The 17,630-nt window shown below is 32.4% G+C and overlaps 1 protein-coding gene across 2 annotated transcripts in view; it reads left to right on the top strand.

Annotated features, from left to right (window-relative positions):
• Positions 1-16,132, top strand: part of LOC143058073 (galactose-3-O-sulfotransferase 2-like) — a 57,743-nt gene extending 41,611 nt beyond the window's left edge. Inside the window, exons 1-4 of one of the 2 annotated variants that reach the window (XM_076231535.1) lie at positions 8,301-8,357; positions 10,598-10,667; positions 13,364-13,537; positions 14,625-16,132. In XM_076231535.1, coding sequence (XP_076087650.1) covers positions 13,512-13,537; positions 14,625-16,029 — 1,431 coding nt within the window. In that variant the 5' untranslated portion in view covers positions 8,301-8,357; positions 10,598-10,667; positions 13,364-13,511 and the 3' untranslated portion in view covers positions 16,030-16,132. Of the gene's footprint in view, positions 1-8,300; positions 8,358-10,597; positions 10,668-13,363; positions 13,538-14,624 lie in introns of those variants that run through there. The other variant, XM_076231534.1, reaches the window with a different exon arrangement.
• The last annotated feature ends 1,498 nt before the right edge of the window (positions 16,133-17,630 follow it).

Raw genomic sequence — 17,630 nt, 5'->3', positions numbered from 1 at the left:
TGTTATTTGCAGATATATGGATGGATTTTGTCAAAATATGAACTGAAACACTGGGATAAAATTATGGTTTTTTTTTCGTATAAAAGATCTGGTTGTGTTCCATAAATGTATTTCTAATAATGAATTTAAGAATTAAAATCTATATTTATTTACTCAGTTTATTGCTGCCCAAAAAGAGGTTATTGTCTCTACTTTTCTACAACTTATTATTTCATAAATTGATTGTACATCTTCTATAATGTTTATGTGACAGAAAATATTGATTAATAGTGCCCTGTTGTTGACATTAGTCCAATATAGTAGTCTCTTGTTTGTTTGGGCAAACATAGAATGTATTTGAAGAATTAAGCAATTTATACAAAGGGTATTGTTTCAATGGGGTTTAATTCAAAGTCTTAAAATTGTGGGGTCCTTTTCTATGCTATTTTGGATTTTTGGGTTCGTTTTTATATTGGTCAACATTGAGGTCTAAATAAAATTGAGAATGGAAATGGGGAATGTGCCAAAGAGACAACAACCTGACCATAGAAAAAAACAACAGCAGAAGGTCACCAACATGTCTAATGTAGCGAGAAATTCCCTCACCCGGAGGCGTCCTTCAACTGGCCCCTAAACAAATATATACTAGTTCAGTGATAATGAAAATGTTAAGGGTCCAAAATAAAAAAAACCTGTTTGAATTCATTAAAAAAAATATTATTTAGTCTCTTTGATTAGCCAAAACTAACAGTGTACACACTATTTCTAATTTGTATGCCCCACCTCCGATAGTAGAGGGGCATTATGTTTTCTGGTCTGTGCGTTCGTTTGTTTGTTCGTCTGTCCAGTTTCAGGTTAAAGTTTTTGGTCAAGGTAGTTTTTGATGAAGTTGGAAGTCCAATCAACCTGAAACTTAGTTTATATGTTCCATATGATATGATCTTTCTAATTTTAATGTCAAATTAGAGTTCTGATCCCAATTTCATGGTACACTGAACATGGAAAATGATAGTGCGAGTGGGGCATCCATGTACTGGGGACACATTCTTGTTTAGTCCTTTTTGAATTTGGTCCATATTGAGCTAATTTTAATTTTGTTTGATTACAACAAATATTGAATTTGTTAGTTTGGTTGATATGCTGGATATAACTGTGTGTTCAGAATTTTCATTTTGTGTCTTAATTTTTAAAATTGGTCCATATTAAGGTTCAAAAGTTCCAAAATGAAACTTTTTGAGTCCTTTTGGAATTTCGTCCACATTGAATGTAAAAAAGATGATGTGGTATAAATGCCGATGAGACAACTCTCCAGAAGGGAAATCACAGAAATCAACAACTATTGGTTACTGTACAGCCTTCAACAATGAATAATGCCCATACTGCATTGTCAGTTATAAAAGGCCCCGAAATGATAAAAGTATTTTTAGGTCCAAAATATAGTTTGGTTTTGGTTTCAACATAAATTGTATTTTGTTAGTTTCTTTGATATGCTGGATCTAACAGTGTACTTGGAATTTTGATTTTTGGTCTGTCATGGTTTTCAAATTGGCTCATATTAAGGTCAAAAATTAGTTAAAGATATATATGTTTTGTTGGTGGTTTAAAATGCTAAATCTACCCAAACATTTAGATTTTGGATACTGGACCCTAATGCAAATGTAGGTATATGTCTAATTTTATTTTTTTTACATACATAGACCACATTCATTCGGTTTCGGAAACCTTTACTGTGTCAAATTTTAATCACAATCGAAATACATTTGAAGCTGTATCAAGCTTGAACGTTTTATCACATATTGTTCAGTCTTCAGGGTTCAAGATCAAGATATGACGTCTGCCTCATTTCAATTTTTGTTGTGTGAATTTCCATGATTATGAGTAATATGTTAACTATTTGGTATATTGGTTCCTTGCAATTTCCACATGCCTATCAACCTCTGCGGTCGTATAAAGCTGCGCCCTGCGGAGCATCTGGGTGTAGTTTCCAGACATTTACTTGTGTTTAAGAATATCTATCTAAACTTGTACTACATGTACAGAGAGAAGGCTGGGATTGAGTTTGAGGGTAATTGTTCTAGGGCGGGTACTATAATATAGTATTTTATTTCCTGTATTAAGATATAGCTTCACCTTAAGTTTATATCTTTTCAACTAGTTAAGATGGCAACAGAAAAGACATTAAGAATCAAGATAATTTATATATGCCCGTTTACGGAACATATTGTGGTATACAGTTGCCTGTCTGTCCGTCCGTCAACATGTTGGACAATAACTTTAAAACCCATTTACCAATTTGCATAAAACTTTGTTTATTTCTATTGACGTGAGCTCCATTTTGTTTTATTTGATAAAGATTTTACGTTTCCGAGTTGAGTTTTTTTTTTTTCATTAAAAAGAATGCTTTCACCAACATGCAAAATTTTGGTGAATTGTTTATATCTATTGACAAGAGCTCCCTTTTGATTTTTATAAATTTTAGATTTCACGTTTCTGAGTTAGTGTTACAAAGTCATATATTTGTCAGAAAAAGGAATTTCTCTAGATTCTGAGAAAAACTAAAAAATGCTTTCAGCCGTTCTCGTGAATCTTTGTAGTCCGAGATTACTCTGCAAGACGTGTTCCCACAACCCAAGCTTGTCTGGCAAAACAGCTGTTGGATGTCAGAGCAATCTCGGACTAGAAACTTTAGTGAAACGTTTATATATGTTGATGTTTATAATTTTATAAATTTTAGATTTTACATTTCTGAGTTATGGGGTTTTATTAAATATAAAAAAGGTGGGATTTTCCAGTTTTCGGACAATAACTGAACAATGCGTCAGCAAATATTATGAAATTTTGGTGAATTGTTTATATCTATTAATGTAATCTCCTGTTTGATTTTCATAAATTTCAAATATGACATTGAGAAGTAATTTATTCTGTGAAAATGTGACGGGCGTATCATGCGCTCGTGTCATTACTGTAAGTGTTTGTTGATTTATATTTATAGCATACAAAAAAAATAAAGCACTTTAAAAAAAGTTTGGAAGTTGAAAGAATTGCATGTACTTTATAATTGTCCAGGTGGGATGCTTCAAAACAAGAATAGGCTTCATAACTGAAAAAAAACCTTCAATACACCAGTTAAAAGGAGGACATAGATTTTTTACTTATCTTATTACTAGGAACAGACATGGATCTATTTTGACATTTCACTTCTGTAAAAATATGAATAAAAAAAATAATCCCTAAAAGGCCATGGTCAGGGCATAATTATAGCAAAGCTGTTTTTATGTTTACCGGACAGGGATAGATAAAAGTAGGGATGTGGGATTAAACAAAATGGAAATGGAGGGGGGGGGGGGCTTGGAATGTGTCGTTGCTTAAAGGGAGAGATTTTTAAAATAACAGCGATTTAGCCCCCCACTCATGTATACATATCAAACAACAGCCTGATGGTGTACCACCAATAAAGTTTTTATTCATCATTTATGAGATTTATGAGGAAGGGATAGGAGGCCTTATCGATCGTATTTTTTTAGCTCAGGATTTCGGGATCCCCGGGGATTTCTTTCTACGAATTTCGGGATGTCGGGATTTTAATTTATTTAAATTCGGGACCTCGGGATTTCGTGTTTTTAAGTCTGGGTTTCGGGATCAGGACCCTTTTAAGTTAACCCCCCTCATTTGTTGACCTATAAATTGTATCGTCGCTATATCGGCTATCTATGATAAGCTCGTACATTTCACGTGAATTATTGAATGAGGAAAGCAGTCGACATGTAATCTATATTAATTTTCTTTGTTGTAAAATAAAAGGCAGTTACTATATTGCCGGCACTGTGTGAAATATCTTAATTCAAACTGGTAAAATAGCCTATTTCTATAGGAATGGATATTTTACCGGCGCTGGAAAAATAGACTATAAGTTAGCAGATGAACATTTTATGTATACATGATAATAATAAAATTAATTAAAAATAATAGAGACAAGTCCCGTTAGAATAGCAAGTCCCTGGTAAGCGGAAGCCAAGTTGAACCTATTTTATTTAAAGATATGGTATGCAATTCAAATAACTAGCTATTATTTCAAAAGCAATCAAGTTTTTTTAGCTATGCGATCGTCTATGTCATATTGTGTATATATCTTTTTTATCAAATTTATGATGATGCAATAGATTTCTATAGAAATAGCTGAATTATATTAATCAGAGCTGATCAAATATCATATTTGCTATTTTGCCGATGCCCGATTAAAAGCCTTTGCTTTAATGATCTTTAATATAATTATGTTTCCCCCTATTATAAAATCAAGAATTAATGAGTTTGGGATGTTTCCCCGAAATGATCAAGAAATTACTTCAGTCTGAAACTTGAAACTTGAAACTTTGAAACTTTTATTTCTCAAAGACCCCATCAGGGGTATGTGAATATAAACAGTAATAACAAACAATAACATATATACAAAATAATGAGATAATAGAATGACATGGTTACATATTCAATGGTATACATAAAGTACATGATTTAAGGGATTTGCAGTGGAAGGCAAATCTAATTTATAACAGACAGGACAATTTTACAAAATTTGGCAAGTTTGACAATTAAATTGTAGTCATCAGAACAAAAAAGTTCACAATACTTTATAGCATTTGGCTTTTTGTACACATTACAGGGCAAAAGCCTTTTTCTTTCATTCGAAAAAAAAGTACATTTAAATAGATAATGAAATTCATCACCAATTTCACATAAATTGCATAAATCGCAAATGCGATCATCACGTTCAACACCCCAAAAACGACCTTGTTCTATTGGCAATTTATGGTTCATACATCTAAAATTACAATATGCCTTTCGAAGATCATATGGTAGATCAACAATATATCTTTCAAAATTATGAATTGTTTTGAAAATTCTATAATTTAAACATTTAGCTGAATCATAAACAGTAGTAACCCATGTTTGTTTGAACTGATCACAAAGACATTGTTTGACTAGATTTGATATGACTACATTTTTTGGTACACTCTGTGACAGCCAGTACTCTGAGAGACCACAATTATTAAGGGTTTTTTCAATACAAACAATCCATTTAGAATGGAAAAATTTCTTGATATGCATGTTATATAATAACTTGTACAAAGTAGCAGCAATTTTATCTTGCTTATTACAAATAATTCTTTTCCAGAATGCAACCATTCTACTTTTGATAAAAATATCAATAGGAAATCTTCCTAGTTCACCATACATGATACAATTTGGTGTACATTTCTTCAGACTTAGTATATATTTATAAAATTGCAGACAAAATGATTCTAGTATACTGTTATTAGTAAAACCCCAAATCTCACAACCATACATTAATATAGGTAAAACCATTACATCAAACATCTCAAGCTGTATATCAATAGGTAAATTTAGTTTTCTACTTTTTTTCATTATACTAAACATAGCCTTTCTAGCTTGGCAAACTAATCTTTCTTTATTTTTACAAAATGAACCATTTGAAGCAAAAATTATTCCAAGATATGTAAAATCACCAACAATATCTATAATTTGACCATCATAAGTGAATGCAAGGTAATTATTCAGTTCAAAAGTACGTTTTCTAAAAATTACAATCTTAGTCTTAGCAACATTTACTTCTAATTTCCAACATTTGCAATACAAATATATGGCATTCAAGGCAGCTTGCAATTCAGATTCGGACTCTGCTAAAATTACAGTGTCATCAGCATAAAGTAATAGATACAATCTAAAATATACAGCAATTTCATCATTATCAAGAAAAATATGAGCAGCATTGTAAACATTTGACAGACCTTCATAAGAATGTGACAAAAATTCAACTAGATCATTTAAAAACAAAGAAAATAGTACAGGAGACAAATTTTCTCCTTGACGTACGCCAACATTGCTAAAAAAGAAACTTGAGGTGTTACAACCTAATCGTACACAAGATTTGGCATTTTTATACATACTGTGAATTACTTTAAACATTTTACCATCAATACATTGTTGTATTAACTTGTGCCATAATGCACATCTATCCACCGAGTCAAAGGCTTTCCGGTAGTCAACAAAAGCACAAAATAAAGGTTTGTTACATCGTAAGTAAAGATCAATCAGACAGTTCATATTAAAAATGTAATCAGTAGTACCATAATGCTTTCTAAAGCCTGCTTGTTCTTCGCAGAGAACGTTAAAATTATCTAAATAACAATTAAGCCTATTATTCAGCACACATGTGAATAATTTACCAAAACAGCTAAGAACCGTAATGCCCCTATAATTATCAGGATTTGCAGGGTCTCCTTTACATTTATATATTGGTACAATAATACCTTCAGACCAAGAGTCTGGTATACTGACGTTTAACGCCATTTCAACTGGTACCGTATGTGGACGTCGTCAAACCGGGAACCAAAACGTTCAAGTTCAAGGCCATCATTAGCTCATACCGACCGTTAATATTTGTATATTCCGAAGGCATACTGAATGTTTTACGGAGGGGACCAACCTAAGCAGTCGGAAAGCAGGCAGGGCCGTAACTAGGGTTCGAATTCAGGGGAGGCAGGGGTTCGGGGGCCGCCGACTGAGGCCCGCAAGAGAGGGGGTTGGGGGCGCAGCCCCCCGCCAATTTTTTTTTTTCTCTCAGTAAAATGGTTAAAAATGATTTTCTTACTTTAAGAAACATCAGTATTGCTTGAACCTGGAAGTAATTTTTAATGCAAAAACAAGCTGATATTGTTGTTCGGGGTGAGTCAAGACTCCGTCTTGCTCTGTCTTGTAGGCCGTACTTTGACCTATAATTATTAAAAATTATTAAAAACATTAAATACTAAATAGTTTCTTGTCGCTTGTTGTCGCTAAAATAATTCTTGTTGTCGCTTCTTGTCGCTTGTTGACGCTTGTTGTCGCTAAAATTCTTGTTGTCGCTAATTAGTGAGACCGTTAGATACATTGTGACTGCTGATTTTTAAAAAAAAATTTCAATAAAATCAGTGGCTTAAAATGACCCGTTTTCCTTCAATTTCCTTTCTTTAAGAAAGGATCCTGGAATCATTTTTTATGCAAACAATTATTATCTGTATTTAAAGATATATTTGTTAGAAATCAAACTGGTAAGTTAAAAAAAACCATATAAAGCAAGATCATAGAACGCAAGATATATTTTTTTTATCGAGGACCTTGAATTTCAATATTGTTGAAAACCAAACAGACATGAATATAACTACAAGCAGGGAATTAATATACTAGTATATACTTAATAAAGAAAGTCCCTGCTACAACAAATGGGAGTGTTTAACAACTTAGACATTGACCATAATGTTCTCGTACAATCGGGAAACGTTAAAAAAATGATCCAACAGCTTGGATTCAGCCGGTAAGGAATTTCCGATACCATTTAAGATTCACAATACAAAGGGAACTTCCTCTGCTTAATTGAGCCCCTAAATAAATGTGAACAGTTAAGTTTTATTCAAAATTGTCGAAAGCAAAGTTTCATATTTATGTTCTCGTACGATTACTGAAAATCAGACGGACGGCCACACGAAAAAAATCCAAATACTGAAACGTTTCACTATCGCTCAAAACCCGGAAATCTGACATATATCATGTATCATGATAAAACTGTTAAAACTGTAAACTGGTGTTGTTTATAATATAAATTCAAGTTCTTTGTGTATATATAAAATTTGGTGTAGAAAATTCAGGGGAGGCAACTCCCTGCCTCATAGGTAGTTACGGCCCTGGCAGGCCCTTAGAAACGACCGTTATTGCTACTTTCTTAAGACAACAATGGGACTGATATTAAAACCCGCCATTCTGAAATTGCGTTAATTTCGCGGAAAAAATAATTTGGCGCCAATTTGGAATTTTTTCTTTTGTCTGTTTTTAAATTGCCATTAAGGTCAGAAACAGATGTCCTTATGATTTTTTAAAGCATATGGTTGATCATGGTTCTTCTTATTAAAGAAAATAATACTTAAACATGTTAAATTGTCCGTCTTTAAACAATTACGTAACGCCGTTGATCGACGTTTATAAGTTATGCGAGATTGTCTGTTAATAGTGTTATTTTTCTTATTTTTCACAGATAAACAAATATTATATACACTAAATAAAAGATAACTTATACGTATCTCAAAGTTAAAAAAAAAAACCACAAGTCTAACGTTCTATCACCCCTTAGGAATCCCCACTGGAACTAAATTTCAAACGAAACACATTTTTTGACATTGTAGTTTTTTGGTCTTACACATCGATGTCAACTGGCATCTGGACACAATGTACACACATTTGAAAAAAAAAAACGAGTTCAGCTGTGAATATTTGACTGGATTAACAATTCTCTTTAAGTCGGTGAAATATTTGACTTAACTAAAAACAAGGTAAGGAAATCTTGTACTGTCTTTGCACAACCTTAACTGCTTTAAATGACTGACACAAAACTCATTCATTGTTTTAAATATATATATATTTTTTTTTTGTTATAAAGGAATCCTGCAAAAGTAAATGAAAAAGTATTGTCCTAAATTTGAACTTAGGCAGCCAACAACCATTCATTTCCCTTGGCCTCGGGAGATATGAAGATTTGTTCACCCTCGAAAAATCATATTTCCCTCGGGCAGAGCCTTCGTGAAATATGAATATTCCTTGGTGAACAAATATTCATATCTCCCTCAGGCATGGGAAGTAAATGTATATTATCAACCTCATCAAAAGCAGTTAATAAGTATATAGTGTTATGATAACCAATGAGACAACCATTCACTTGAGACCAACTTATAGCGTATATGTTTACTCAACTGTTTGTTTGTAAAATCCGGACTCAACTAGTGACATTGTACACAAACTAAAAGTTTTAAATCAAACCTAGTCCAAATAATTATGACGTCTTAAAATCCGGACTCAACTAGTGCCATTGTACACAAACTAAAAGTTTTAAATCAAACCTAGTCCAAATAATTATGACGTCTTGAAAGGCTATTATATTTTTTTCTTACTTCGAAGTAAGGCGTCAAAGAAAAAAAATATAATAGCCTTTCAAGACGTCATAATTATTTGGACTAAATCAAACCAAGCCCTGGTTGTGTTTTTCAATTTGAATTTCTGTGTTCTCAGTTTTTTTTGTCCGGGATTTTTTTGCTCATCGTTGAAGGCCATATAGTTGACTATAACTGCTTACATCCACTTTGTATCTTTTTATCAGTGTGACTCAACCTTACATGTATAATATAGAAATAAATCGAACAGAAATCGATATGTACACTAAACAACAATAAGCAAAACCTACATGGCACAGAAAGCTGTTTAATATATAATATGACAAAATGTCATATATTTGAAATAAGAAATCCAACTTATTATTTTGATCTATGTTTATTTTTTTTTACGAAAAACAAAATATATGATGGACATCAACTAACCGCTAAAAAATATGCAAATAACAGTCTTAGGTAATTTCATGCGTATGAACGCTTTTCTAGATTTACCTTCATCCGGAACTTTAATAATAGAAAGTTGATACAAATGAACAGAAACAGTTCAAAGAACTTTTTTTTTTTTTACCAAACAGGACATATAAATAGGATGTCTAGGATGTACTTAGGTGAAATAAAAAGAATATTAATTCAAAACTATATTTCAGAATCTTGAGCATAATTAATATGCTTAAAATATCAATAGGTTATGTATATTTTTTTTGAGATATTTCATCTCGATAAAATGGCGGGGAAAATGCTGACTCGGACCTTCACCCTATATATATTATGCATTGGTATTATTTGGTCCCATATCGAAACTGAAAAGAAATCTTGAGTCAATTAAATTTTGAGAAATGACCTGTTAAATGAGGTAATAATTACATCGATGTATCATGTTTCATTATAATACGTTATTCTGATTGGCTAACTAGCAATCTCGTGATATTCCTTAATCAATTGCATTCCACAATGCAACTTTTCATTCATGATGACACGAGGTCCCACAATAAAGTGCACAGGTAAATGAAATAAAAACTTGATAAAAGGCGTGTTTTCATGATCCTATAGGTAAAAATGTAATTATAAGTATTGACTGCTTTTTTTTGTAACTTTATAGGGTTGTAAAAGCTTTGACCGTGCGCACATTTTTAGTATGAAGCGTAGAAGCTTCATACAAAATGTACTTCGGTCAACGCTTTTACACCCCAATAAATTTACAAAAAAAGAGCATTCAATTCTTAGTTGAAATCTCACATGAAAAGATTTTACATGGGTGTTTCTTGGCCAAACTATTTTACTCTGTATCATAGGAAAAAACCAGGGAGTTCGAACATCTGTCACAAATACCTGAACCTAGCATATGCACATCCTTAAGGTCAGCCATGTCTGAGGATGTTTACAATTAGTTATTCTTTTTATAATAATTTCTTAATTTATAAACAGGGAATTTAAAGAAAGGATGTGCTCCTGAAATCTCAATACTGATAATTCACTTATGTAAGATTGTCCGCCGGCATCGGTATAAAAGTTCTCTAGATCGACACAAAGCCTTTTACATCAATGATTACTTTGAGCTAGCTGTCATCGAAACTGCGACCATTTTTTTATTTTTAATACGGTGCATATATCTTGTGTTTTTGTTACAGGTTTACCATATCGTTATTAAGAAGGTAGTTACACTTGTTTCTTGCTATATGGCAGAAAATTATAAATAAGGTACGTATTTATGTAAAATAATTTACTTAAGAAAGACATGTGCATAGACTGTATATAGGGACATGGTTTTATTTTTAACAATGTTGTGAATTACCAAAAATGTCTTGAATTACCCTAAAAGATTCATAAATTGTGTAAGATTAAAGAGAAAATTGAGTGTACATTTAGGATAAGTGCGGGAAACTATCTTTATTTGTTTGACCTTCGTGCATGTTCGTGTACATTTGTTACTATGATGATTGAAATTAAAAATATGGAGAGGGGCTGCTGGGCGGATCCAGCCATTTACAAAGGGAGGGTGGTGTATCTAACCCAGGATAAACGGGTGGGTGGGTGTTCCAACTATATGTTCACGTTTATATCCATTGATCGTAAAATAGTGGGTTTCAACCCCCGGAACACACCCCTGATCCGTCGCTCGAATGGGATATTTAAACTAGTTTACCCAACGGCCTTATTGAATGATGTCTATTTTTGAAGTTGTTTTTTTTTGTTATTTCTACGTGTTGTTAATGATGCATGTTGCCTCCTAACGTTTAACCTCTATACTCTAGCATACGTAATGAGGGTTATGCCTGTACCATGTTAAGAATAAGGCACTTGTTATCAAACAGTTCGTTTCTATGTATGAATGTTGGCGTTAATTTTGTAGCAGCTCAGTGTTCTGTTGTTCCGTTTTTTTAATCTTATAGTTGATCTGTTTCAGTGGGTTTTGGTTTGTGACCCCGATTTGTTTTCGCTTAATCGATTTATGACTATTGGACAGCGGTATAATACTGTTGCCTTTATTCCTGATACACGTAATCAAAATACCAAACTATTTAAGTCGTCAACTTTACGACGTATTCCTATGAAACGAGTTTGAACGCGAACACTATCCGCAATTAACTGTCGCTCACTCAAGTTTGACTTAGTCCTTTGACTTGTAACATTGAAGCACAATATGCATTAAAATTGAGAATGGAAATGGCGAGTTTCAAAGAAACAACAAACCGACCAAAGAGCAGATAACAGTCGACTGCCACTAATGGGTCTTCAACGCAGTGAGAAAATCCTGCACCCGGAGGTGGGACTCAGCTGACCCTAAATAAAAATGTGTACTAGTTCAGTGAAAATGGACGTCATATTCGACTACCAAAGGCCAAAGGCTCCTGACTTGGGACAGGCTCAAAAATGCGGCGATGTTAAACATGTTTTGTGAGATAAATTTGATAGTGGCATGGAAATGGGGAATATTTCAAAGAAACAACAACCCGAATAAAGAGTAGACAATCCTTCCCCTATACCTCTATAGCCAATCTAGAATATAGAAACACACAGCAACATGCACAGTAAAATTAAGTTTAAAAGAAGTCCGAGTCCGATGTCATATCTAAAAAAAAAAAAAAAGCCACATGCATGGAACTCTCGTACACTATTTTAAATAACTATTTGTGCTTTTCAGTTTTGGATCTATACTGTATTTTCTGGTTCAAATACTGTTGAACATTTATTTTTCTTTCAGTTGCATCTCAGATTTGCTTTTATGCATAATTGATTCAAATACAACAGATTACTGTCTCTTTTCATTGATATTATTAAAAATAAGTATGTAAAGCTTTCCATATTAACTTGTACATTATAAAAACCAGCATGTTATATTTAATATACAGTTTTGCTTCATTCATCAAGAAAAGAATGATTCAATATGGAGATAGTTTAGTTAATCCTTCTAAAGAAATGTAACTTGATTTATAACTGAGACGTATACATGAAATCTCCAATTGGTCCCAGTTTATATTTAGCACAAAATATATATGATTTATAAAGCTCCGTTATTTATGCTTTATTTATAGTTGAATTCATTTGCCAACACAAAAAAAAACATTCAGAATAATGTTTAGGAGGGTCTGGATGGGGTATACAGAATATAGAATAACACACAAAAGGCACAGAATAGAGGGCGAATAAAATAAAAAAAAAAAAAAGAAAAAGAAAAAGAAAGAAAACACACCAATAAAACAAAGATAATAATGTAGTGTTACAATATAAAGAATAGAGAATTGAAATAAAAGACCAAATAAATAATGGACCCCAAATCCAGATTAACTCCTTGTGAAGAAATCATACTTGATTTATAATGGAAATACACTATATGACCTACTATACTAGTGAGCATAAGAAAAGATACACACGTTAGATCTCAAATTTATTATAAAATGTGATAAATTGGAACATTTGTTAAATCATCAAACGAAAAACATTCATTTGTTAAGCAAAAACATATAATTAAATGAATATGACCAAATTGGAAAGTTAAAATATATCGTGTTATTGGACACAGGGGTCAAATTACTTTTGGGGAAAATGATGACATTTAGTCAGCACTTAATTTCTAGGATGAAAATTAAGTAAGTAAATATATGCGAAGGGATTCCAAATTTTAAGCAAACCATGTTAAAATTAACAGTTTTAACTTGAAGATATTCTTCTGATATTGATTTTTGAAATAACAAAATTTCGCTATTTTTTTCCGCGTTATATTGTTCGATAAGAAAATCCCTCTCTGTAAATATTATATCAATCGTGCAATTAATTACCTTGGTACAGTGTCTCTAATTTCATAATATATGAAAATCAGAGTGGCTTGTATCGTTTCTTTTGTTGACAAGTATATATGAGATGTTCAGTGGTCTATTATATAATTCGCCATTCAGGTATTGGTGTCTTCAGTACAGAAAAAAGGAAGGATCCGAAGGACAAGGATAACCAACGAATTATCAACAATTATCAGAGATCTATCACCCACCCACCTGCTTATACAACTCTGATAAGGGAGAACTTTCCTGTTTTGTTGTATGAAGGATGAAAACGTCAACAATGCAAGTCCGGTAAGATTATTTATTATAATAAGTAATAAATATATATTTTAAGTTCAATGACGGATAAAATTTTCATAAAATATCTCGAAAATTGATAGTTATTCATTTTTCAAATTTTCATTAAAAAAATTATTTCTGTATTTTAAATTGATAATTTGGATGATTTATATGTTAGAACAATTTTTTCTGTTATCTTCTTATATACAGGATCGGAATTATAGAATATCTGCACACATTACGGCGTCATTAAAAATACGGCTTCGCGGAAAGAAAAATAACCCCAGAAAATGACTACAGCATTCCAGTGAGAGAATACAAAACTGCTAAAAGAGATTACGAGATACAACAATGTATATACACTAGATGTAAAAAAAAGGTGTGAAATTTGCCGCCTGTAAATACATTTTGCTATTCGCTTGATATATCTAACTGTTAAGCTGGAGAGAAAATATTTTTAACCAACGGACATATGTGTATAACAATACAGTCTTAAAGAAGTTCGCAGTGGCGGATCCAGAACTTTTACTAAGGGGGGCCCGCTCCAGTCATGCCTCAATGATTCCCTATATATTCAACCAAATTTTTCCCACGAAAAAGGGGGGGGGGGTAGGCCCCCCTGGATCCGCCTATGGTTCGCTACTCTGTTTCAAAATAACAAGCTTTTCATTATAGTATATATTGATAGGAGATTAATAAAGGAATCAAAAGAGCAAAACAAATAATATAGGTCAATGTTCTTGTTTTCGAGATATTAGTCATTGATATTTGTCGGGAAAATGTTCTCTCTTGATTTTCGTAGCTTTATCATCGACATGTTTAAGGTCTCAAAATCTATTAGAAAATAACAAAAGCTTTATAAGACTTTTACAGATGGCTTTTAGTTAATTAAAGATTTGTAAAAAGAAAAATGAGGGTCAATGGGCAATTTTTTTGAGGCATCCAAATGGAGAAAACTAGAGGATTCCGAAAATCTGACAAAAATTCTAAAACATGACAAGCGAACATCCTTGATAAAATTTGATGCCCTTTCCTTTTGTTTGAAATTTCATGAAGCTGTTAACCAATGTTATTTTTTATTTTATTTTATTTTTTTCAGACTGATTATTTGTTGTTTTTTTCTGGGTTCCTTAATTGTGGTCATACAATACACATCTCGCACTAACAATTTTGATTATAGACGAGATGTATTGGAGCGCCGAATATCTTATGACATGGGACAACAAATGGTCGAGTACTCTGAAGCTGTTGAAAAGCAACTACGAAGTCATAAAGAGGGCATTCATTTGACTAATCTAAATTTAGATGCAAAATCGAAAAGAATCGCAAAGTTGAATGAATCAATAAATAAAACTCAAATTAAGGAACGCATTTTCAATCTAGAACGGCATGACGTAACACATGATATGCATACCAAGCAGACAGCAACAAAAAATGTTTGTTCGAGTCCAATGACTCATGTTGCTTTTTTAAAAACGCACAAAACAGCAAGTTCGACTATCATGAGTATCATGCAGCGTTTCGGTTATTTCCGTAACTTGACGTTCGTTATGCCTTTGAAGAAGATAGACCAATACAGATTTAACTACATCGGAACACCAGGAGAAACAATATCCTATGAAAATATCATTCCAAAAAGAGAAGAGGATGAATACGACTTACTATGCAACCATGTGGTCTACAACGAGGGCGCATTTCAAAATACCTTTCCAAATGATACTTTTTTATTTACAATTATCAGGGAACCTCTTAAACAACTTATTTCAACAGTAAATTATTATGGATATACGCAACAAGGTTACTTTGCTAAAATTCTTAATCAAAGTTTAATGAATCCAATGTCAGATTACTTGAAATCTCCATGGAAATTTGAACCAAGCAATCCACATTATTCCGTTACAAACAATAAGATGTCAATAGACTTGGGCTTGCCAGTCAGCCAGATACGAAACGGCAGTTTTATTAAATCTTATATGGAAAGATTAAATACAAAATTTGAACTTGTTCTTCTTCAGGAATATTTCGACGAGTCACTCATACTCTTTAAACGTTTTACTTGTTGGTCTTTTAAAGACATGATTTACATGTCGAAAAATATATGGCCGCTTCATCAAAATTTGAATTTATCAGCAGACGACATAGATAATCACCGGAAGTGGAATGTTGCTGATTATGCTCTATATGAAACTTTCTATAAAATATTTTGGACAAAGGTTTTAAAGGAAAAAGATTTTTTTGACGAGGTGTATCATTTTAGACGCATTCTTCAAAAAGTAAACATTCATTGCTCAAATGATAAACAATCAAAAAGTTTAACTATATTTGATTCAAAATGGAGTCCTGGTTTTATCTTGACACCAGATGATTGCATTTTCCTCAAAATGAACGAAAAACAATTCATTACAGTGATTCATAAAAGAATGATGTCACGTGCATACCCTAACGGTAATAATCCTTTCGAACAAACAACTATTGAAGATGATTTGGCTCATTTATTTCAATAAATTTACATCGTTGTTGATATTCGTTCACAATTAGTTTGTTGAAATGAATAATACTCAAATTATGCAAAAATAGCATAATAAATGATAATTTATTGTGTTAAAATTTATTGTAGACACTTTTACTGGTCGCAGTGTTGTACACAATTTGTGTCTGGGAGATATTTAGTTTGTTTTGCACATGTCTGTCCTTCTGAATTCAAATACGTGTCCGACTCTTTTTCACAGCTTGGACTGCCTTAAATTTATGGTTTGATGAAAGGAGTATGTTCGGTAAGGTCCTAAAATGGCCCCCATTTTTAGCATCAATTTCAAATTCGGATTTATTGACCAATATCACAATAAATTATAGCTTATACAGTGACTAGATAGGAAATAAGCCATTTTGTTGAAAATTTTACGTTTTTGCGTTTCATTATGACGTCACAAGTTGTACTCATATTGTTTTTTCACGAAAAAAATCAATGAAAATGGGTAAATTTCCCATAGATTATTAGGCAGGAAACATAGAGCGCATACGTCGACAACAAAGATCTTTTAATATAATGTTTGTGAAGACATTTCACATGTTTTATTTGAATATTAAGTTTGTCGACGCCTGCGCTCTATCTTTCCTGGTCCTTTAAATTTGTTGAAATCTAGCTGTTTTTGTAAAATTTCACCAAAGCCCTTTATTTTGACCTATTTGGGATGTAAAAATCAACGCGTGTTAGAATAAAATTTTGACAAAAACAGTTCTGTTAAACTTTCTCACATATCTTTAAGGCAACTTAAAACATTTATTGTCTGGTTACTATGAACTTTATAATTGGGGCCAAATATGGCCCTTACCGAACTTACTCCTTTCTCAATAAATATATCAAACTTATTTTTGGTATACGGTGCAGTCCGGTGTAATACTATCCGCGCACCTAAGACCAAGGAATTGTATATTTAAAAATATACAATTCCTTGCTAAGACTTATGACTTCACTTCTTTCAACTAATAAAACCAATAATTGGATAATATTGTGTGAACACATTCATAACATACTTTTATTTCATAAAATCTTCTGTTTGTATGGTTTCATCCTCTAGAGTTGTGTAATGTGTGTCCAAAATTAGGGAAACCTCTGTTCTGAGAGTTCCTCCAATGTCCGGTTATTTCGCGCATGCCTTCCAAAAGTAGCTTATTTTGAATAAAGGAAAGGTTTTATTCTACGAAATATAGCTGAGTTTGAACCCAATACACTGCCAATGATACACAGCAAAAATTATTTCAATCTGATATACATTTGTCTTAAATAAAATAAATTTTATCTGATGATGTAATTTTTTTAATGGACATTGGCCAAATATAGCAAATCACGGGATTTAATTAACTCTTGAACTTATCAATTTTAACGTTTTTTTTTTATCCCTACGGAAGGCTAAAACAATAACAAGAACGATTATGTTCGTGTTACTGTGTTGATATGACCAAATCAGCTAATGCGCGATATCACAGGCCGCGCGAACATCGGGGACTCCACTGTATATGCATTTGTGTTAATTGATGACTACTAAATGTGAATCTACATTATAAATAGACTGTATGAGACATACGTTTTATAATCTGTTAAAAA

Source organism: Mytilus galloprovincialis, chromosome 14 (genome assembly GCF_965363235.1).
Source record: "Mytilus galloprovincialis chromosome 14, xbMytGall1.hap1.1, whole genome shotgun sequence".
Lineage (NCBI taxonomy): Eukaryota > Metazoa > Mollusca > Bivalvia > Mytilida > Mytilidae > Mytilus > Mytilus galloprovincialis.
Note: the sequence above shows the minus strand (reverse complement) of the source record. Positions and strands in the feature narration are given on the sequence as shown.